The 24,699-nt window shown below is 40.2% G+C and overlaps 1 protein-coding gene across 7 annotated transcripts in view; it reads right to left on the bottom strand.

Moving 5' to 3' along the window:
• The window catches only part of SAMD12 (sterile alpha motif domain containing 12), a 169,809-nt gene that overhangs the window by 120,932 nt on the left and 24,178 nt on the right, over nucleotides 1-24,699 (bottom strand). For 6 of the 7 annotated variants that reach the window (XM_072034359.1, XM_027452636.3, XM_027452635.3 and 3 more), the window contains one exon: nucleotides 4,138-4,267. In XM_072034359.1, the coding sequence (XP_071890460.1) occupies nucleotides 4,138-4,267 (130 nt within the window). The remainder of the gene's footprint in view (nucleotides 1-4,137; nucleotides 4,268-24,699) is intronic. The other variant, XM_072034360.1, reaches the window with a different exon arrangement.

Here is a 24,699-nt window from a genome sequence, read left to right as displayed (position 1 = left end):
ACATGAATAAGTAGTTAATTAGGCATCATCTTTATTACTTTGCCAATGAACCATTTTCCCCCAAATGGTTATTCCTTAGTCATTCTATGCCCAGTCTTGCTCCTATTAATTTTGAGACATGGCAAAAATCTTCATTTGTTTCAATGGCACAGGATAAGGCTGTCAAAGAACAATTCATCTCTCAAGAACTCCCTAGTCATTTAAAAGCACTGCTGCCTTGCAAATTCAAAGCCGCATCCAAACACCAAAAACAAGGTACATTTCTCAGTTTTGTTCCATGGATTATATTTGTATAAAGCAGGTATAAAGGGCTGTGCAGTCAGAACAACTTTTTATGCTCCCTCATGCTGCTGTAAAAGTCACCACCAGTTGCAGAGCCTCTAGTGTCAAGGTCATACCATTACATTCTTTTCTTGGTTGTACAGGCTACTGGCATCTTTGTTTTGCTCTTCTTATTGTCTTATTTTTTTTCTACCACTGGTAATTCTTATCATGTGCCTTAGATCTTACTCAGAGTTAGTCTTTCACATTGTTTTGGTCCTGTCTTGGGTCAAACACAATGCAATTGACCTCTGGCCTTTTGCTGAGTATATCAACCAGATGCTCCACTCACCAAATCAGTTCTTGCGTATTAAAAACATCTCCCAACTTCTTATTGGACCTTTCTGTATTTAATCGTCCCTAACTGCCTGCAAAATGCATTTAATTGGTTCTGAGGTGATCCATACGCACTCAGCAAATTGTAGGATCACCAGAGAATTCAGGTTGGAAGGGACCTCAGGACATTTGTAGTCCTGCTCTGAGCAGGGTCAGATATGAGATCAGATCACTTTTCTCAAGGCTTTTTCCAGCTGGGGCTTGAAACTCTCCCAGGGCAGAGACTGCACAACCTCTTCGAGCAACCTGTTCTAATGCCCAGCTATAGGGGAAAAGTTCCTTAATATATTCAGTCTTAACCTCTCACTTCAACTTATGTATAGTGACTTTCATACATCTCTGTGATAAACCTGGCCCCATCTTTATGATAACATCCTTCCACATGCTGGGAGCTGCTGCTAGTCCCCTCACACTACCCGAACAAGCCCAGCTCCCTGATGGCCCTGCTCACATTGCAAGTGCTCCAGCCCTGAGCATCTTTGTTGTCCTCACCTGAGCTCACTCCATTTTGTCAATGCCTTTTCAGCACTGGAGGTCCAAGAAATGGAGTTTAAAACGCGTGAAGTACAATAACCACTGTCCTTGATCTGCTGGCTGTGCACCTGTTAATACTACCCAGGATTCTGTTATTTTATTTTATTTTTTTATCATTTTTATTTTTTTTTCCCTGTCTATCAGGACCACAGGTCCTCTTCAACACAGCTTCCCCAGCCAGTCAGCCCCAGCCTTTATGGGGTGCTAGGGGTTCTGTCTTCCCAGATACAAAACTCCACATTTGTCCTTGTTGAATTTCATATGGATCCTGTTGGCTCACTCCTCAAGCCTAAGTCCCTGTCAGTGGCAGCCTCAGTCTTGACTGCATCAACCCACAATTTGGTGTAAATCTGATGAGAGTACACCGCCCCACAACATTATGGCAATATAAATGTTAATATAAATATCATTTTCTTTATCCTTGTTAGGTATACTAACATTATTTTTTTTTTCCTCATGCATCTGCAGCGGTTTTTTTCAAGAGTGCTATAAACATAAATCCTCTACAAAGGACATTTTGTTTCAAATTTTTTGCCCTCAAACCAATAAACTATAATCAGTAACTAACAGTCCCCAGGTACTCAAAACGCCACACTTTTCAACACCTATGGTTAAGGTGACAACATCTAGATATGTTTGTCCAAGAGTTTTTTTCCTGGCTTACGACCATGCCTTAGATTTTATCTTCAAATAAAGCTTAAAAATCCTTTTCTTGTCATTTTCTTCGAGTCCCTTTCATCGTATTTTTCCATATCAAAGAAGCCTGTAAAGTCAACTTAATTCCTGAGAGATTTTCAACAATCACATTACTTTTCCATAGCCATATCTGGAACCATTTACACTATCTTGGCTTAATCTTCATAGCAGTTTTCATGCTCATTTCGCATTCTGCTTTTCTTGAGCCAAAAATTTAGTGTTCTGCCCCTTTATTAAAATATGTCAAGTACTTTGAGGCGTGGGACCAACAACACTGGAAGTATCCTCCTGAGTGACTGTTTTCACTCATAATATTATCACGATAACTTGTAAAATCCATGCAAATATTATCACATTTCTTCTGTTATCACAAATATCCCGAGTTGGAAGGGACCCATGAAGATCAAATGCAGCTCTTTTCTTTATTGCAGACTTACTTTCTAACACTCATACTAATATTTTCCTTATACCTCTTTTGAGTAAAGTAAGAAAGATTGATCTTGATTCTCCTTTTTCATAGAGGTCTATAAAGTTTAAATTTTCAACCATCTACAATGAAACTACATGATTTCCATGTACGTTTAAATTGAAATGAAAACATTTTTTTCTTCAACTTCGGCTCACAGCACCTAAATTCTAAAAAGAGACATGGTAATAGTAAAATGGTAGTAGAAAAAAATGAAAAGACCTTCATTTAAAAGTTTTCTGGTAGCTCTCTGGAAGCAGTCACCCACGTATACATGGGTGGAGATAGACTACACTTCTAAGGACTTTATTCGAGATATTGAGAAACAGATGACTTAGAGGAAATAGGCAGTGATTACGTACTAAATCTCAACATTTACCAAGGTGACACAAACCACCTCTCACATATTACCCCATGTGTGTATTCATGGCTACACAACAATCGAAGATGAGTAGTTCAGTTTGCCATGTTTGCAATCACTCATTATCAAAAAGGAAATAACAAAAATGGGAATTAATGGAAAAAATGAAACACCACAAGTGCACATATACAAAGAGACACAGATTAAAACATGTATGAGTTAACAATACGTTATTGTTAGACTGAGGTTTGCACGTAGAACTGAAATCTCTGCTTTATATTAACTGGCTGAATGCCATTTCCAAGTTTTGTATACTACCACTTCAGAGAACAAATTAGTGTCCCACATTAGACTTTTTACAGACTAATTACTTCCTGGGATACAAGCAAGAATGTTATTTAACTCCCAGTTTCATTTGTATTTGTATTAATCCATTTACTCAGCTAAACGGATGTCAGTTCAAAGTGGCCAAGTAAAATACTACTACCAGAAACTGAAAAGGAGTTAAAAAGTCAAGCAGATCGAAAAAATCAATATCAACTTCTAAAGTAAATAGGAAAATAAAAATACAATGACGCTTTTTAATATATTGTTTGCAGACAAAATACCAAGTGTTGAGGATTTGGAGGTCTTCCGGGTATTTGGAGGAGAAACTATGACAAAACAAGTATTTTTTAGACTAGCCAAAGAAAATATGTGAAAGTGGGAAGCCCTCTATCCAATAAAGGAAAAAACACAAGAAAAAGAACAACTGTCTACTCCAGCTACAGACTTGGGGCAGAAAACAGCTTCACTAGCAGCAAATAATAGTTCAGGTTGATACTAGAAAACTACTAACTTTAAGTTAAGCAACCACAAAGTTCTGGAAAAGATGTAAAAATCTCCTCCGATCGCACATTTTCTTGAACAAAGTTAATGAAATATGCATTAGAAACAAACTTTCTGTGTTGAAACTGATTCAGTCCTAGGGTGGGGATCACTTGGGCTCGCTTCCCAGCCTACACATTAACAAATCTAAATGTAATTAAAAAAAAAAAAGGCCAGAAAGATATGAACTCCTTAAGGTGGAACACGTCAATGAAAAAAAAAAAATCATTTATATTTTTCCTCATAAGGCGTTTCTTAATGTTTAGGGGTTTGATTTGGAATGAACAGGGTGTGGCCTTTACGCACATGCAGACTAACTTCTCATTATATTAAACCTTGAATAATCTGAAATAAGTATTTAAGACAGCTAGGAAAAATCAGCTATTCACCACAGGCAGTGGACACTGTTATTGTCCCCCCGCTCTAGATCTTGCAGCTCTTGAGTCATCCAGTCAACAAAAAGCCCTCAGTGTACAGTCACGATCTATTAACAACAACATAAAACAATTTATGACATTTTAACTAAGTAAAATATTTCTGATAGTGCATACTTTACCAGTTATGTCATGCTGTTTGAATGACTCACTGTAGATTTGATACTGATTAGGGCAATGTTTCTTCAGCCATTTGCAGACATCCTGCTGGGTCCATAATGCCACAGGCTTGGTCAGCTTCACAGTCCCAGACTAGAAAAGCAGAATGAAAAAGAGGAATGATGTTTAGTGCACACACAAGCTTTGGGAATTTTATGCTAACATCCCATATACAGTATTAAAATAATAAATGCTAGACGGGAGCTGCTGTTGCTGGCAGATATCCAAGTCACCAGCACATTACACATGACCCTACTACTCAAATGCATCATAGCAGGTCTCACACAAAATTAAAGGTATTTTAACAGTGTTATGCACTGCATGTATGTTCCTTGCATCAGAAAAATATACTGTGCCACGTCTTCCTTGAGTAACAGTTTACAACTCTTTCTGAAAACATTTTGATCATGAAGGATCAGATTCTTCCACATGCTTTGCAAAAATCACCAGAAAGCCAATGTTTATGGCTAACAGGTCAAGGCTACTTTTTGAAAGGAAAAAAATAATCAGTACTTAAGTTTCCCATTATTGTCTATTAACATGGTAAGCACAGTAAATGTATTTTCATTACAATCATAGAATCATAGAATATCCCAAGTTGGAAGGGACCCATAAGGATCATCAAGTCCAACTCCTGGCACCGCACAGGTCTACCCAAAAGTTTAGACCATGTGACTAAGTGCACAGTCCAAACACTTCTTAAATTAATCCTTTTTTTTTTTTTGGTACATATTCCTTATATCCACAAACAGAGGTTTAATTGTTTCTGTGAATCACTTTAAGGACTGTCCTCTTCCAACTCCACTGAGAGCTCCTTTTGTCTCTCTGTAGCTCTCCATCTCAATTGCAACCTACCAGGGTACAGTTTTTCATAAGTTTTGTCATGTTCTTGTATTTGAAGTTAGTTTGGAACTACTGAGTGTAATTAGGGGTAGAGAATCTGTTATCTGCAAACACTTCTGAGACAGACATATCAATGCGACATTTTGCTCAAAATAACAATACTACATTTGGTGTAAGAAGGGTCCAGACTTTTTTTTTTTTTTTTTTAAATACAGTGAGTTTCAAGATGAAAAACAGACTGAAAAAAAAAAAAAAAGCCTGTTTTTGCTCTTCATCAGACCTGCGTGATTTCCACTGTCATAAAGGTCCAGATTACGGACAACTGACAGATAACAGAACTGAAAAGTCCTAACACAAAGCCAGCTTGAACTTCAGGTCCTGGCCTGGGGAACAATTTCTTCCTTACGGTTTAACAGACAGTGGTTGCAGCCCTGTGAAAAGTTCAAAGCCAGTGCAATCCAGCACCCCTGAACAACTGATCCCTGCTCGCGGCCAGGTTCAGGCTCTCACTTTTCACAGCAGAAGCACGTCAGAGCCTCGATCAGACCTTTCCCAAACTACAGCTCTTCTCACACAGCAAGGCTAGTCACTGTAACTAGCAGGTGCAGGGCTGGCTAGTCTAGAAGAAAGTTACTGAATTTATATATATGAAAAATTATAGGGAGCTACATGACTACAGTCAGTATTACAAGGCAGAAAAAGGCAGTATGGGATAGCTGCTCCCCATTTCCCAATTATCAACGTTCAATTACCCTAACCTACATCTCAGTGCTCTCTTACTACTGTATATACAGACAGTCTCCTCCTCACCCACCTCCAGCACTCCAATAACAAAAGGGACATAGACAACCTGAGCTCTCACTGGAAAAAGCATGACAAATTAGTCACATCAGCAAAGGTCACCAAGAACCAAGAAGCATCACCAGTAGATGAGGCTTCTCAGCTAAAATCTGAGGCTATTTAGATCAAAGAGCAGCCTGAACCAGTCGTAATGCAAGGGAAACTCTGCACACAGACAGCAATAGTCGCAGCCTTTGAAGCCTTCAAATCCACAAGTGAGATCTAAGTTTGTGTTCCAGGTTGTATCAGATTATCTGGACAAACAGTAATGATTTATGAATGTTCTACCTATAAACTAAGTCAACTGCACTTTCACATGTAATGTCACGTATCATTTAATCAAACAATTCACCTTTGCAGATGCTTGGTTTCAAAGTCTCTTTGTTCCCTTGCTGTGCATGCAAAATACTGATCCCTCCAGCTCCCTGGGTGTTGTGGAAGGTTCAAGACAAGTTTTTCTGTGCAAATTTGAGGTGAAAGAGAATATCACCTCAACCGTTCTTCTCCATTAGGACTTAGGGTAGATTTTCTCAATGTTGCCAGCCTGGTTTTCTTCCAGCATTTAGGTGGATGTATTTTGTCAGACAGCCGTTTTCAAAGTTGCTTTGAATTTTTTCATTACTAGAAGCCCAAAGGACAACAGCGGTTTTAAGCTAGTGCTTTGCATGTCTTATTAAGTCCGTAAAGGACATCACGCAAAGATATCAACTAAGGTCCGGGGAATACGGCAGAGCTAAAATTCTGACAGGCAAACATGTCTTGAATTTCTCATGTCCAATTTTCCCTCTCTCTTTTCATAGCCTAAATAAATATCAGAAAAAATATTGTTGAATATGCAATACAATTCCCATTCCTTAACTCAGCCTTTTTTGTTTCAAACAAAAATACACTCACCAGAAATACGAATTCTGTTTCAAACACATGAATATACATCACCTGCATTTAGAGGTAATCCATTAATGCAAACCCACCCCCAAATAATTGATTCTCATCTTGTGCTGTCACCCACCAAGCTACAGCGGGTAGACGCCTGATTGACAGGCTTGCGTCCACAAAGAGAAATCCAGAGCTGTTTATGATGCACTATAACCAGGACAGTGCTTGCTTTACCACTAACTCTTCTGGGAAGCACGTCTGTCTCACACACATATAGAAAAATGCTCTGGACAATGCAGACATCTCGAGAAGGGATGGCCTCTCTAAAAAGAGCAAGTGCCCAGTAACAGTTCCTTCCTTTTTGCATCTACGAAGACCAAAGAAGCTGAATTTCAACGAAGAGCCCAATATTATAGTGTTGGTTAGCTGACTTTTATTACAGATATATAGGTAATGCATTTCCTTCTCAAATACATCAAAGAAAAACACAAGTAAAAATAGCCATATAATAGGAGTAATCTCTCCAATTCCGTGGAAATTCCCCAACAACAGAATCTAGACTTTAGCATGTGTATCTTTATACAAGCTGCTGCTTAAATTTAAAGATACTTCTCGAGCATTAGAATTACTGAAGATGAGAGGAAAATCTGTCAGCTCTTGAAAAATAAATTGTTAATGGTTTTTCTTGTACATCATAAAAATCCTTAAATTACAAATATTTGCAAATATATACAGCTGGCTATAGACTTATAAGCTATTTATTCCTAGCAGAAATTACACAAATAGTGACAAAGTTGGTTTTGACTAAGAGGATGCTGCTTTCAGTTCAGTAGCTATGCTCCTCTTACGAGCTTTAAACACTGTTATGTTAAATATCTGAAGAACGAGTTTATCAGCAGTTAGGGTACAAATTTAACACTTCCTTCTGTGCCTGTAGAAGTGAAAGATGCCTCCAAATGTGGCTATTATGCCATGCAACATACAGATCACTGCCCAGACTCATATACTAATCCTTTACTGTCCAGTGGTCAGAATTACGATTGAAACACTACCGTCTTAAACTTATAACCAGCCCTAAGAGGATATTCTTATTATATTGGCACCATCAAGCATTATGTTTAATTTTCTAATTTGTATGGACTTGCTGAGTTAGAGGAATGTAGGTTTTTTAAAGCAATGGTTATAAACAGTATATTGTAGGTACTTTCATTTTTGGAACATCATACCCAAAACATTTCCCAACCAGATGCTCTAGATGTAAGGTTATTAAAAATATACTTCCCTCCCACAGAACTCATTTGTTAGTTCCTTTCCTGTTCTAAAGCTAGATCTTGCACTAAAAAATTCCCAGTATGCCAAGGAAAATGACCCTCACCATAAACATAGCTGCAAAATGAGTCCCCTGCCACTAACTATATACAAACTATCTAGACAGCTGGAAAACACATTATGTTTTATTTTATTTCTGTTTATCAGCTTGGTCAAATAATAAGCCCAAACTGATAAAATATAAAACCTTGGCCTAGCCTTCCATTTTCCTAACAAATTAATCCTAAAATTGCCCTTTACTGGCAACATTTTAATAGTCTTAATCCTGCAGAACACAATGCCAATCTGGCTTGGGCCACATACAGGTCTAATGAGCACAAAAGTTCTCAGTATTCAGGTCTTGTCTGATATATTTGAAGGAAAACCTGTTTCTTTGGGATTTGGTGTCAAAGTCTTTCTTTTAAATTGCCTAAACACAGTTGTTGTTGTGTGTACCTCTGACTATAAAAATGACTGTCCCAAGAGAAAAAAAAGAATCAGCATATTTAATACATGACAATTTTATGCTGTTTGTTCCACAATACAGAGAATATAGTACCTAAAATCAACAACTCAAGAATAAATAGATAAATCAAAGTTATATGCAGTGCATTATTAGAGTGTATTTCAGTGTTCAGAATAGCATTAGCAGCCAACTCCTGTTCTTCCTGAGCAGCAACATACTTGTTACCTCTTACAGGGGCAGTTTACCAAGTCTGCCAGTTTCCAAGGTCGATTTATTCACCAGAATTTCTTTGTCTCTATCATATTTTGCGGTGGAACAGAAAGAAAGGCTCTCATATTTTTGAGTGAAAGAGGATTCAATCTTATTGTTAAAAACACTTTACATACAATATTCCAATTTATTGTAAAGAGCTTCCCCAAAACCATATATTTTTGGTTTGGCATTTATGAGTGTGTTTGTATTACAAAATCCAGGCAATCTGGGATCAGGGTCCTCACTCAAACAAGGCTGCAAGTCTGCTGCAAGAATGTAGCATGATACCATTCGCAACATCCAATTTATCAACATACTAATTCTGACCTATCTGCAAAGTCAATGCTTATTTACACACATTTATCTGAAGTCAGACTTCACAACTTCTGCCCCCCCCCCCCCCTCCAAAAAAAAAAAAAAGGTAAAGGAGGCACCTCTCAAAGCATGAAGGCAGATTGTGGTCCAACATCAACATTCATTCCCTGCTCTGCAGTTTACGTTTTAACCAAAAGAAGTCAAAGCAGCAGCAATCTTGTTAGGGCTGCATTGGCCAAAGGACAGAAGCAAGGCAAGGCTGCAAGGACCTTCTCTGAGCGGCACACTGAGCACTGCCAGCTGCACTTCAGGAATGGGGAAATTTTCCCACCAAATACTGCCACTCTGTATCAAACCATTTCATTAACACAGTTTGAGAGAAAAGGAGGCCATTAGCTGTGAGGGATGGCATGGGAAGAGCAAAGGAAAGAACACGGTCACTGCCATCTAACAGGAACAGAGGGCAAGATGGGTGGCTGTCACCCCCATATAATGCAGAGTCCGCTGGGGCAGGAAACACAGAAATGCATCTGAAAACACACAGATGTGTTTGTGATCAGAGAGAATGGGGGGAAAGAAAAGGGATCACATCATGCAGGATGCTGAGAATGAAATATTTGTTAAATCAAAACAAACACCCTCTGCAAGCAAACTATGAAATATTTCAAAATTAGATAAATGAAATTTTATTTCTCTTCGATATATGTATGTATACATAGCAGTGAACTTAAACTTCACAGCTCTAAAAAAAGCTGCTATTTCAGTTATTGTCAAATCTTTCAGGCTGTTGAGGAAGCAAGACTAATGGTATCATCTTCAGAGTTTATGGCACAAAGACGCAGGAGCAGCTATGTCCAGGAGACTTTCAAAATTGTGATTTTTTAAAATACGCTTGGGTTGTATTTCAAAATCCAAGAAAATAAGAATCTTTTTCATATATTCCAAATTACTTCTCTAATATTAAACCGTCCATGTAAAATTCAGTACCAACGGCTAACATAAAAGCTGTGATGAAATGAGCAAGGGTTATGAATATATTTTTATATGTTATCTTAAAATATTGAAGAACGTTGGAAGGAAACATTTTAGTTTAGAAATATACCTTCTCAGATAATCATACTTACGGATTTTTCTAGCAAAGACCAAAGAAAATAACAGTAATAAGCAGACAATCCATAAAACACTGAAACCTCCATTGTGCTAGGTTCTTGTCTCTGTTATTTAGAATTTTAATACTTAGAAGAGATGAAAACAACAAACCAAAGAAAATGTGTTTCTTTACTTAAAAAGAAACAAAGGAAAATATTGTAATATGCCTTCCCTTTTATACTGATAAAAAAAGAACGTTTAAAATTAATTCTGAGTTACACTGTAATTTCTTACTTAAGTAACTGTAGAACAGCAATCAAAGTCAGTACAGTAAATAAAACATACTTAAAAAAAACCAACAACTATTTAGTTGAAAGACCTACTTTGCACCAACTTTTGCTTTAACCATGAATTAAACCATTGCTAATGCCACCCCATGAGGATTAAAGTAGACAGACTACAGCAGCTATTATTCCAGTCATACACCAACAAACAACGTCCACTTTGAATAAGACACACATGACAGACCCATGAAGTCTCCCAGATTTTCTGGAAGTGTGGTCAGCCAGCACCAGGCATTCTTTGAGTTGCAAACCTGTCTCTCACATTTGGAGACCTGTACCAAACTTGCTTACTCCATATAGTAAGGCACTGGTTAGCCTAATTTGTGACCACCAGAGCATGGCAGAGGCAGTCTTATAATGATGGCAAGAGCTTTGACTTGGAGGCTGTGCAGTTCCCAAGGAACTCACATCTATTGATGCAGCCTGATACTCAAAAGCATGCCACTAGCAGCTGCAGGTACTCTTGAAGAACTGCTCCCACATGGCTCTGTCCCATGGGGTCCATCCCCCAGGAGCAAACTGCTCCAGCACGGGTCCCCCACGGGTGCTGGCAGCTCCCCCCAGACCCCCTGCTCCTGTGTGGGCTCCTCTCCACGGGCTGCAGCTCCAGCCCGGGGCCTGCTCCTGCGGGGGCTCTCCATGGGCCGCAGCCTCCTCCAGGCCACATCCACCTGCTCCACCGGGGGCTCCTCCACCCATGGGGGGGCTGCAGCATGGAGATCTGCTCCATGTGGGACCCATGAGCTGCAGGGGGACAGCCTGCTCCACCAGGGGCCTCTCTACAGGCTGCAGGGGAACTGCTGCTGCCTGCCTGGAGCACCTCCTGCCCTCCTGCTGCACTCACCTGGGGGGCTGCAGGGTTGCCTCTCACTCCCCACACTCCCAGATGTTGTGTCACAGCAAGGAAAAAGACTGACAATAGGTGGGGAAGCCCTCCAAGATATAGGAGAAGTGGATAAGGCCCTCAAAAGTTGATCTGCTACCCCCATCCTCCTGCTTCCAAGAGGAAAAGGTGAGGTAGGAAGGAACACATGTACTTCTACCAGGAGCTCCCTCCTATGCTATCGGTGGTGTCCCCCACTCCCTGTATTTGTCTTTCCACAGTCCCAAGGGAAAAGTCAACCACTGGCTTCTTTTTGTTGCCTCCAGCAGACTGCTGGGGATTGCTGCCCCCAAACAGGGATTGCACCAGCAGTGCTTAAAACCAGCTCTGCACAAGGGGAAACTGCTCCCCTAAGGTCCCAAATCAATGCACCACCAGCTCTTGAGCAGACTGATGAACCAGGAGACAGGTGTTTTATCTACCTTTCAAGCAACAGCTGGGTCAACCCTATCCATTACCTTCCGTACCTGTACTACAAGCTTCAGTGCACTACCAACAGAAAAAGGAAACAAATTATGAGAAATAATGAGATCGGTCTGGAAAGTAACAACATGTTAGAGGGAAGTTAACTCTATCTTAAGGCTGTCACAAGTATATCTATCAACAGGAAAGAATGAACTGTGCTGCCAAATAAACTATCACTGGGCATTATCCTGATAGGGATAAATACAGTATTGAAACAACAAGTGAGAATAAATAAGGTGATACATTTTCTGTAAGAGTATTCTCTTTCATTGCAGAGATATTGCACTCTGAAAGCAAGAATAACGACTGGCATATGCTTGTGTTGAGATAAATTGTTGTAGCATTATCAACAGACTCTGAAGAACTGAAGTGTCAGGATGAAAAAGGTGAAGACAGAGCACTCCTCAACGTCATCAAGAAATTTGCCCGACACTATTTTGATTGCTATCAGAATCCTGAAAACCGCTACTGTGGCAGACCAAAAATGCTTAAAATAAAATCACAAGCAGGACCAGGAGGACAATCAATTTGGGGGGCTGACAGCTAAATTTAAATTAAGCATGCGTGCAATGTTTTAAAATTCACTTCATCTAAAAACACTGTGCATTTTTATCTTGCCAAACTGAAGATTAATATCACTCAGTAGAGAAGATTTCTTTCAGTCCAAAAATATATACTTGCTTTTGGATATTTGCAGAGAAAATCAGAAAAGGAGAGTTGCCCTGTCAGGATAGGGATCTTAACTTCACAAAACACACCAGTTGTTCAATACCTCTTCACTGATGTGTATTTGATTCTCCTTCTGCTACCTGAGATAATTCAAACCACCTATTCCCCACTCACAGTCGGGGCTCTAGCCATCAGCATCTTGCATCACAGATGACAGTCTTCATAAAGTAAGTACAAGCCCTTCTGCTTTTCCACAGAGAAACCTACTCTGGATCCTGCACAGATCTGGAGAACGGACCATTTCTGTCCACACAGCAGGTACCCTACTAGCATGCCTTGTGCAGCTATGAAGATAAAAGGCTCCTCCTCAAACTTCTCTAGCCCGCTTGCTCCTGGTATTTGAGTCAAAGAGGAAACATAATTAATTTCAATTAACAGCCCAGTATTAACAACAACATCAAGTAATTAACTAAAGTTTATTACAAGCACATGTTCGTTATTGCACTTAGCCATCCGCTACAGGGAGAATAGAAACTCGAGACACTCACCCTTGACATGGCACACACAACTTGTGGGCTGGCTCATCTTTTATCCTGTCTTAAAAACTAAATGCTACACCCACCGCAAAGGAGATTTATGGCATGAGTCTTCATCACCGAATACTCCTCCGCTCAGACTGGCAGGAGGCACAGAAGAGTACCCCATCTTGGTGAAAGCACTGAGTTCAAACCCATTCGGGCAAAAGCATGAAAGTGAGCAGGAGTTACCTAATAACTAAAGACGGCAATGAAATGCAGCCCCCTTCCCTTTTCCAATAGTTTGCCCTGAACTCAGAAGTACTGCCAGGCAAACTGCAATTCCACTTCTAGGGAAATTCAGTATTTGTCAAAAATACTTTCTCCAGGTCTACATTAAAATAAAAAATAACACCAGCACAAAGCTACCTGTATTACAAAAGTGACAATTACAAAGGAGTCTCCATTCCCACTTTTTTCTTTTCAGTCCTGGCACCTCAGCAAGTTACATTCTAGGCGATTTAAGATCAAACTAAACTGAGACTCCTTGTATTTATTTTAATGGAACTGCTGACAAGGCATGTAAGTAGGTCCACTGATTTTCTTGGAATTTCTCACAGATTTAAAGATAGTGATGTAAAAGAGTTTAGCAAAAATACAGCCTGGAGCTGCAAGGAAATCCATCAGCCAAAACACTACAGAAATGTTTAATTTGCACAGAACTATCAATAATGCACCAAAATCTTGTTGCTCTTTAATTGCAGAACAATAAACAGCACAAGAAGAGAGCTAAACATGGAAAGATCTGAAAGACAGCACAGTCTGAAAGACTTCACACTTGTGAATTCCATCATAAGAATTAAAGGAGGTTGGTCAGTTTGCATTTGTTTTGTAGATCACAAGAATGCTTCTGTCAGAAGCATGTATGTCAGGCAATGCCTTATCTGCAATTCTTCAGTCACTTAATTGGACTCTTTCAAAAAATAGCTGAATTACCAATAGTCAGCACGGGGAATTACAAAACTGGCTGCTCTGAAACGCTAAGAGCTAGACAGGGCTATGACTTTTAAACGTACCTGTTTCATATTCACATTACCCATAGTAACACGGATATGAACTGAAATGTGACAATTTAAAATTATGAAGTGTAGCTTAATGGGAGAATTTTCTAAGGCTTATAAAATTAATGCCTTTACTAAAAATACTACTCTAATACAAATAGGTCTTTATTTCATGAAAAAGGAGGTTGTACAGAGCAGCACTCTGTATTTCCAGAGATTTCATGTAACTCTAGTAACAAAACATAAATGTATCTGAAGTCCCAATGCCTTTCATTTATAAAAATAATTTTTAAAATGTCCTTATGCTTCAAAATATTCAGAATATTCTTACAAAAAGTTGTTCAAATAGAGGGTAAGTGTAATCTCAGAAACAGTCACCTAATAGTGTCAGAAATTTGTGCTTTTTGGTGACCTACTTAAAAATAAAACAACACACCTATAGCATAAAATTACTTTTGCCAATGCAGTGTACCTTTGTCTGGGAGTGTTTTCATCAACAATGTTGGAAGATTATTTTTATTCTTGGGATTTACTGGTAGAGTTAATCTGACAGCAAATCTGGGTAGCACAGACCACACCTACACCCTTCTATTTCTAATTACAGTGTTTCCAGAGAAGATGCTTGACATGTCATAACCTAGGGTTTGAGAAGTAACTGTTTAAGTTTTTTAATAGCTGCTTTATGTCAGAGGTGAATGTGACACTCCTTTTTTCATTCTGAAGTTACAGAGCAGGATTTCTGGATGAGAAGAGCTATAAACCAGATTGTTACTTTGGCCTTAGCAGGTAGTGAGGTTAGTTCTGTCATTAGCTCAACAACAGTACATTTGTACGAGGTGAGCACTTAACATCCTGAGAGGATCTTAATCCCTATAAAATAATGACAGGTTGCTTTCTTAAAAGATTTACTCCTTCTGAGTGAATCACATTTTTGGCACCTTTGTTTCCAGCAGATGTGCCAATTAAGAGGCTCGTACCGTATGAACCAGCATAACCTTCCCATGCCAACTTTCAGTCTTTATGGGTAGGCTCATTCATATGCAGAAGACAAGTGCAGCAGCCAAGGCATTTTATAGCCCAACAGCAATCAAAGTTCTCTGGATATCTTTGCCAGTTGACTCTTAACTACATTGTCTTGAGCCAAACACATTTTGAGCAGAACAACTTTATAGGCCAGACATGTATATGAGTATTAATAAGAAAAGGTCCCTAGGCCCCAGCTGACAGGTCAACCTCTTCCTTCCCGGCGATGTTTCCACTTGCAGCAAAGGAAGGAGAAGGAAGGTAAATGTTGATAGAAGCAGCAGATCAGCTCAGCCATCTGATTCATGTGATAGTGTCGCAATGTCTGTATAGAAGGTCGCAATGGCTTTCTCTGCTTAAACAAATATCTAGAATGCAGATGCACTACCTATTTTTCCAAACATGCAGGGCACGTCTGACGTCAATTTAATTTCCTGCTAATTACTTTTGAAAAACTAGTGTTGTCTCCCTAATGAGGCAAATGCTTATATTCTCTTATCTTCCTTATGAAGTCCTATATTCATAAAAAGACCTTAAGCTTTACAATGCCCTTTTATCCCCTTTCTTAGAGAAAGCATATAGCATCAAAACTGAGATTCATGAAGGCCAGCCCCTCTGGCTAGGAAGCTGCCCAAGTTAGCCAACAAGAAAACACAGAGAAAGCCACAGAGCACAAGGCCCACGCTCACATAAAGGGCAACCCAGACCAAGGGGAGACATCCCCTCTTACTCACAGGAAGCACTCCTTGAAGAGAGGCAAATGAACTCAGATGCAAAACAAAGGTCAGGAGCTTGTCCTTATTTTAAAAGGAAGCAGACGGATGCGCCAGCATCACTGTTTCCGCTCATGAGCCCAGATATTTGGAGCTATAAAGCCCGCATACATTGGATTTGGCACATCAGATTCAAGAAGAGACAAGGAAAAAGAAAATACAGGTGGAGGGTAATATTACTGCCATGCTCCAAACCTATTTCCTAGATCAAGCCATTCACGGGAAAAAGGGTCTTTCCCAGGAGCATCCTGGCTCCACAGGATGGTTAAGCAGGGGAAGTATGCCACTTACATGAAGATTTTGCCTTTGGCTCCTCATAACCTTTGAAAATCTAGCCCCAAATGTGCCAGCATCACCTTTCCCGAGGAAGGCAACTAAGAGATGTCCCTAGAAACATGGAGTTGATATTTTCAACAGCAACAAAAACAGACCTGCTGCAAAATGCTATGTCCACCTGACCTCAAAGTAAGGAATTCAGGTCTTAAAGAGATGAACATTGTGAAAGGGCTCAGAGAAGGTAAATTCACCATCGAGAGGAACAATATTTATCTGCTATGATGTGCTGAGTGCACACAATATATAGCCTTCCTGGAGAGAACTGTGAAGGGCCATCTAAACCAGTGTGCTAGAAAAACAAACTGGCCCTGAGTAAGAACTAAAAATATTTTAATTACATTTCGGAAAGGAACTCAGTCAACTTCTCGTTCTTGGGTCATTTGCTTGCAGTTTAAGATTACACAAATAATTCACGCTAATCATTCACTTTCTGTGAGCAGGAAGAACAATACTGTCAGGCAGCAAACAGCAGACAACTCAAGATCCACTCTAGGGGCAAATTCAGCTCAAAAGTCAGAACTTACCCCTTGGTTAAGTAGCTGATGTTCTATACACAGATGACTGATTAAAGACTCCAGTAACTTTAAGCATCTCAAATCCCACATCAGGTCTGCCATGCTGTTCTGCTGTTTTGATCAGGGCTTTCGTCTCAACAGCAGCCTTCAGCAAGCGGTATTTTTACACAATTAATACTCAAGAGCTGGCATATTTTCTGAATAATGAAAAATGCAGGCAGGTCCAATAATACTTCAATCACATTAATAAGGAAATCTTCATTTTTATGCAGCTTTTTATATCAATCCAACTACAGATGAATAAATGACTCGAGGTAAAACTCACAATTGCATTGATTCATTTAAGTCATTTCTAAGAAGCATTAGATTTTAAAATATGCTAGTTGCTATCTATCCAGAAACAGCAGGTAAAACTGAAAAGTTGGTATGCAAAAGGGAACTTTAGGTCTGCAGATGACTTGCCAAATCTGCTCTGCAGCTTTATTCTAGATCACGTTGTCGCCGTGTCTCTCAGGTCAGATGTGTTACTGAATTCTACTCTTAAAACACCCTCCAATCCACAATTTTTGTTCAAGGTTTTCATGCTGAAAGCTTCTGAGTTTGTTGAAGTTCAAAACAATGCATGTTCTCAAGCAAAAAAAAGTTGAAAAAAATTCAAGGATGTAAGATGTTTCAAAGGAATCTAGTCAACACCTTTTCTTTTTTTTTTTTTTTTTTCTTTTTTGGCAGTCCTGCCAAAGCCTCCGAGTTTTCTAATCTCCTAGACATCAGAATTCAGAGAAATGAACTGTTAAGGAATGTTACCAGACCTTTTACATGAAAACACAGCCAAGCGTAAGGAGCATGAGTAAATAGCTGATATAAAGAGCACCATCTACTGACAGGCAGCATTTTGACAGACCCAGTTTTGCAAGGCACTGCATGTGGCTTCCAGATAATGCAACTTTTATGGAGTTTGGCTTTCTCCTAGCAATGTACGGTACTTTTCACATTTTCTCTCTCACTTGCCTTGTCTCTTCTGTGCTGTTTAACCTCTTCTCCTGCTCACCTCTCATGAGACAGCCCACACGCTCCAAGGAGCAGCTGCAGCAGCTTTTAACAATCAGTCCCCCCTTTCTCTTTCCATTTCTCTCATTTCAGTTTCTCATTTAAGTTTCCCACTTTGAACTACTCTCCCCTAGTACCTACCTGCGATACTACTATTTTACGATTATAAATTAACATTTTATTACTGGTTGCTTATGAGGACACGTTTCCAAAACCTCCTGAGTCAACAGCAATTTTCCATTGAAGCTAACTACCTTCACACTGTCCCTAGATGAGAGGCATCTAGCCTCAAGATTACTGGAAGCTTCAAGGTTTCCTTGATGAGATGAAAATATCTTCCCATATTCTTACAGAGGAGATGATACAGAGGTGAAGGTTTCTTCCACACTTAACCTATTTCTCCTCTATTTCTTTGAAAAAGTATTACAACTTTTTATTATTTTACAAGACAAAGTATTACCGATATCCACAAATGATTCTGATTCAACTCCCAGTTAGTATAATCAGAAATAACCTTTAGGAATGCTATTTAACATCTTGATCATTTTTTATCTCAGGCATAACATGCAGTAGAAATGCATAGAGCTATTATGGCACATTGCTTTAAAGTACTTGCCAACACTATTGCAGTTCCTGTGCACTATTTGTGTTGCAGCATAGTAGGAGCTAAATTTACTTACATACATTTATGGAAAAGGATAGAAAAAAAGTAAATAATAATAAATTTTCTAACAAAATGGTCAAAATTCCCAAGTTGTAAAGGCCTTCACTAGTAAACATAAGAATCACTTCTGATAATTAATCTTGAAAGTGAAAGTAGAAAAGAAATATTCAAAAAAAGTTTGCATTACTTTACTGATTAAAACATCAATAATGCATTTAAAGCTCAGTTACATTTTTATATTTCATCCAGATTGCAAGAGTCAAAGAATCATAGAAAAATTAAGGTTGGAAAAGCCCTCCAAGATCATCTGGTCCAACCACCCTCCTACCACCAATGTCACCCACTAAACCATGTCCCTGAGCACCACGTCCAACCTCTCCTTGAACACCCCCAGGAACAGTGACTCTACAACCTCCCTGCACAACCCGTTCCAGTGCCTTTCTCTTTCTGAGAAGAAATGTCTCTTAATTGTTTTAATTGTTGAAGAGTACTGCTCTTTGTTCAATTCTTTAATTGTTGAAGAGCAGGGGCATGACGCTTCCATTTTTCCACTCACCAGGGCCATCGCCCAAATGCCAAGACTTTTCAACTACGATGGAGACAGGCTTGGCAACTCCATCAGCCAATTCCCTCTGGACCTTGGGATTCATGTCATCAGGTCCCAAAGAACCTGCTCTTCACTTACAGTGGATGGGACTTTGATCCCCCAGCCTCTATCTATGGGTTCAGGGAAATTAAAAACTTGAGAAGCCTGTCTACCAGTGCAAACAGAGGCAAAGTAGTTGTTGATTAACTGAGCCTTCTCCATGTTTGTCATTACCAATTACTCAGATACAGAAACTCATTCCTAATATAAGAAATTAGCCACCTATAATTGGTTACATTACTATTTTCACCCCTCAGTCTGTTTTCACAAGTGTTAAAGGTGCATGGTGGCCCTCGAGGACTCCTCCTGTCACCCCAGCACAGCAGCCTGAAGGAAGCTGGGTCCTCTCTTGTGTTGTTCCTCCAGGCTCTGTGCAGAAGGGATGCCACCTCACAAACAAGGGCTGGGGGATGGGGAAGAAGCACTCACACAACCCCTGAGAATCGGCAAGAGTTGTTTATTGCCAGGACATCTTGCAGGTGAGCCTTCGGGATGTCCATGGTGTTTGGTGGCTCCAAGCTAATGCTTGGGATAGAGCCTGAGCGACAAGTAGGGAGCTTGCCGGGCACTGCTGCAACGCTGGTAGGTAGCAAAGACATGCCAGGGTAGCCCCAGGTCTGCTCTGGCCGAGGTGGATCCACTTCCATCGGCTCCTCCACATCTCGTGGATCCAGCTCCATGGGCGCCATGGTGTTTGGCAGCAGGACAGGCCAGTCCTTGCCTGGGACTGCCCAAACAGGATGCCTTCTGTCTGGAATGTTTTCAGGCCAGAGTGATGAACCAGGAGGTCGTCCAGTTCCAACCCTAGGTCCCACGCCACTGTTGGGCTGATTTCCATACACCGGTTCAATGCTGCCATCTGTTTTATGGCCCTGGCTTGGTCCCATGCTCTGTTCTGGATGGCTGGCATGCCTCTGCTCCCCATGGCTGTCTGCCTGGTGCTCCTGCCTTCACTCTACACCACCACCACACCAGTGGTTAGGCCCATGCCCCCCGTGGCTGTATGGCTGAGGGGGTGGCCTGTTCCCCATGTCACTGCGGTGCCACAGAGGCTCTATCCCTCTGCCCATGACACTTCTTTGCGTTAGGTGCATTCCTGCTCGATGCTTCCTCAAACTGCATGGCTGTCCTCGCACCAAGAGGCCTGCCGCTCACCTTGCTCTTTCTGGTCGTCTTCCCACCACACAAGTTGGCCGTCAGAGTGCCCAGAAGCTCAGCGAAGGAGAAGGAGGGTTGGGGCTGTGAGGGCCCCTTTTCTGGGGCTGGCTCCCCCAGGCCATTTGGCTTGCCAGAGAGAAGGGCTGTCCCTCAGCCACAGGGACTGCCCTGCACCTCCCATCCTGTGCCCTGGGTTTATTTTTAACACTGGTTTTTAGGTAATTAAAATTAATTTATGAAGAAGAACAGAAGCAAGGTGCACCTTAAGCCCTAATTCCCATGTGCGCTTTGTGCTCTGAGTGAAGAATTTCTTCTTCACATTACATCTAATCTAAATCTCCCCTCCATTTGTTCAAACCCTTTATTCCTTGTTCTATCACTACACTCCCTGATAGAGTTCCTCTCCAGCTTTCATTTAGGCCACTTTTATGGGTGTTAGGTTAGGTGGCAGAACTGCAGGACATTGCAAATTGCAGCCTTATCTACCTTGTTCCACGTGTTCCACGCGACATTTCCCAGCTCAGCCTCTAGCCTCTCATCAGCGTTATACAGAGTCATTCAGATTGGAAAACCCTTCCAAGATCATCTGGTCCAACCACCCCCCTACCACCAATGTCACCCACTGAACCATGTCCCTGAGCACCACGTCCAACCTCTCCTTGAACACCCCCAGGGACGGTGCCTACCATGATCCCCAATACCTTTTCTGCAAACATCCCTTCCAGCCATCTGGCTTCCAGCAGCTGCTAGTACATGAGATTTCTCCTCTCCAGGTACAGGCCTCAGCATTTGCTTTTGTTGAACTGCACGATGTTCCTGTCAGCTCATTTCTCTGGCCTGCCATACTGAGATTATTTAATTTCCATAATGATTAAAATTTATTATTGCTGAGGAGTCACTGCAAAACATTCAATTTACTGTTTTTATGCAATAAACCTTGTCAATCTGTTTAGAACAGGATTGAAAGAGAAACACCTGATCCATTTTGCTGACAGAGATGTTATAGTCAATCTGTTCATCTATGTAGCAAATTAATACCCATTAATAACATTACGAGAGTAATTTTCTAATAGGAAGGGAAGTTCCAAATTCCACCATGATTTATAGCCCTGCTTGCTGGGGTCAGCACTGAAGCTTGAGTTTTCTAGACTATTTGCATGCAGAAGCAACAATTTTCTTTTTTTTTTTTCCTTTTAACCTTTCTCTGCTCTAGATTTTTTTCTCCCATTACACTTTATTTCAACCTTTGCAGTCCAATTCCCTTTTACTGCCTGTGATCTTTACCTGATCTCCTTCATCTACCTACTATCCCTATAACCTATGCCTTCCTCAGCTTTTCATTTTGACCCTTTGAGATCTCCCAGGTGATGAGATGGGTAATTTCACTGCTCCCCACTCTACTTCTCATATAATTATAGTTCTGGAGTTAGACAGCAGCTACACTTCTCTGAACAAAAAAATTTTGCACCTGTTTCACCAAAAGAGCATCCAATTCTCATCTCTTATTCATCGGGACAAACTAAAGAATTTGGTAAAGCTGGTGAGGTGCTTCCTCAGAGATGCCCTGGTACAAAGCTCTGTAAGATCCTGAAGTGTACCAGGTATGTCAATGGAAAAAAAAAAAAAAAAAAAAAGAATTAAAAACACAAACAAAATCCACAAACCCAGAACAAAAGCTTAACCATGGGAGAGTGTGTTAGGGAGGAAGATGAAGATGATCATGCAGAAAAGAGAGCTGAATAAAAATCTCATCAGCAACAGCTTAGCCTCATTTGCCATCATCATGCCACGTATAGAAGTGCTGATCGTATTTTCAAGCCCAGTTCCATCCTCTCATTTTATTTGCAGTTTTTAGCATCACTTGCAGTTTGTGTAAACTATTTTATAGCACAATAAGATGCACTCTGTATTGTTTTTTTTTTACCCCACCAAGTGTCAGGCCTATTCATTTAACCTGACTGCATTTTACAGTGTTCTTTGTGGAATCAAAAGTTAATGCAACTGCCTTCTCTGCTATTATTCTTTCTGGATTTTATCAGCATTGTGTGTCCTTTGCAACCTGGAAACCAATGTGGGGAGAAAAAGTTAACAGGGAAAAAAAAAAAAGTTAATGTCTTTTACTGTCTCCCTTCCAGCAAAACAGGCAACATATTCCAATGGACACACACGAGTAACTGAATTTCATCTGAATTTGAGATTTTATCACCATGCTGAACACTGATCTGAGCACCTCATTTGGCACTGTTCTTTGTTTTTCTCCCCTTCAGAAATACTGTTTAAAAATGAAACGCTTCAACTACCAAAGTTATTTCGCCAGATATTAAAAGAAAATTAAATAACAGCTAAGAAAGACAACACTGATAATTCTTAGGCCAAAACCCCTTTTTCCAAATAATCACTCAGCTACTAGTTAGTACAAACAACTAGCTATAGTTTGCAAGCCATGAAGTAGCCTTCCATACAGAAAAAGAAAACAGCAGTGACAGTTGAGTAAGCATGAACCTTAACAAGCACTTCATTTTCAGAATCTTCTTCTACAATCAGCAGTAAAAGTTTTGGGAAACTTTACTACATGGAGTAACAGTCACAGTTTTCCTCATTGGGTCTATGAGTATCACCAATCACATTTAAAGATGAAATACTGACAATAAAATTATTTTTTTCTTCAAGACAAACCAAAAGAAGAGCAAAACGTCTGAGTCACCAGAAGAAAAATGTTCGAGACAGTCACGTCTGAAGGAGAAGATGTTAATCATGATGGAAATTGTACCAGAAAATGTTTTTCTACTTAATCAGCAAGGACAGCAATTAGTTAAAATAATCTTCAAATTTAGACACAAGCTGTATTTAAAGAAAGGACGTTGTATAAGCAAAGGTATGCTGAAGTTCAGTCACATCTACTTTTTCATAATGAAAACATTCAGAAAATCCTTGGCAATCTAAAGCGTACTGCTAAGATTGAAAGCAATCAGCCTTGAATGAAAGATGAATTAATAGCGATTCCAAAACCATTAGATACAGACTCTATTATCACACTTTTGTTTAAAGCAAGGGAAAAAAGGCAAAAAAGTAGAGGGTGTCTAGGTCAGCAAAGTCATCAGTAGTTGATGGATGCACTTACAGACATTGGAGAAAAAGAGAAATAGGCAGAACATAAAACCCACTTACAAGATGCTGTATGTAAAGAGTAGGAAAAAAAGGCCTTGAGATGAGCAGTAACTCTACCTTGTTCAGAGCTGAAGGTTTTCTACTTCTAGATATGCATGTCAAGGGCACATTTAACCCTAGAGTCACACCTTAATGCATCACAACATTATTCATTCCTAGACATTTGATAAAATTAGAAATATTCACTCTACCAACTGTATCTTCTGAGAACAGTCCCTACCAGCAATGTCCATGAACCCTGGGTGAGGAATTAGGGGGTAAAGGAGACAGAGGAATTCTTACTTCAGAACGCGTTGATGACTGCTGCGTGGCTAACCTCTAGGCAAGCTGGAAACACAACATTTTTCTTGTGAAAAATGGTCAATTTAACAGCGTGCTACTACCCAACACAGCAGCCTTGCTCCCTCTCCCCGGTATTTTGCAGCTGCTGCTTCTGCTGGCAGAGCTCTTGAGGTTGCAAGGAGAAAGACCACACCTGTTAGCTGCTGTGAGATATAAAACGGGCATAGATGTCTCCCCAAAACCATGCTGAGCTTTTGCTGCAAACTCACAGTCGGACTGCTAGGAAGCCCTGAGCAGATCCTGCTGGTTATTCAGACGTAAGCTCTGGTAGTGATGCGCCACAAGAACCAGCATCAGCATCTCCCATTTCAGGCAAAGCAAGAGTGAGAGCTACATCACTCTTAATCAGTCATAGGAACCCCATGCTACTTACTAATTGGTTAAAATATTAGGAGGAAAGGGAAGAATTGTCTCTCACTAAACATGACATTCTCTTTGCCTTCTGCTTGCTTCACTGATAATACAAAGCATCACAGAAGATGTCATCTTGGACATTTGGGAGTTATCTTTCCACTGCCTGCACTGGCACAACAGCTACACAGTAATCTGAAGCTGGCCGTGGAGTAGAGATAAACCAGAAACTCTTCTGCCTGCCATCTACATTCAGAAACAGCCAAAAAACTATTTGCAAAATGTGAAATCAAAGCATACTAAAAAGCCTCCTCGATTTCAGGTGTTATTGTCAGCATTTTTACAATGCCTTAAGGCCCTGAATGAGATAAGGTTTCCCTCAGCAGCAAACACCACACACATGCTAGTAAGTTCCCAGCCACCAAATACTTCCAATCAGAATCATAGGGAAGACGCAAGAAGCATTGAAGTTCTCCAAAATCCTCCCCAAAGTAAAGTCCTTACAAAAATGGAAAATCCCATCCACACCATCCATCAAAAATTAATTAAGGCTTGCAGAAGCCAGCATATACCAAA

This window comes from Anas platyrhynchos, chromosome 2, assembly GCF_047663525.1.
Source record: "Anas platyrhynchos isolate ZD024472 breed Pekin duck chromosome 2, IASCAAS_PekinDuck_T2T, whole genome shotgun sequence".
In the NCBI taxonomy this organism is placed as follows: domain Eukaryota; kingdom Metazoa; phylum Chordata; class Aves; order Anseriformes; family Anatidae; genus Anas; species Anas platyrhynchos.
Note: the sequence above shows the minus strand (reverse complement) of the source record. Positions and strands in the feature narration are given on the sequence as shown.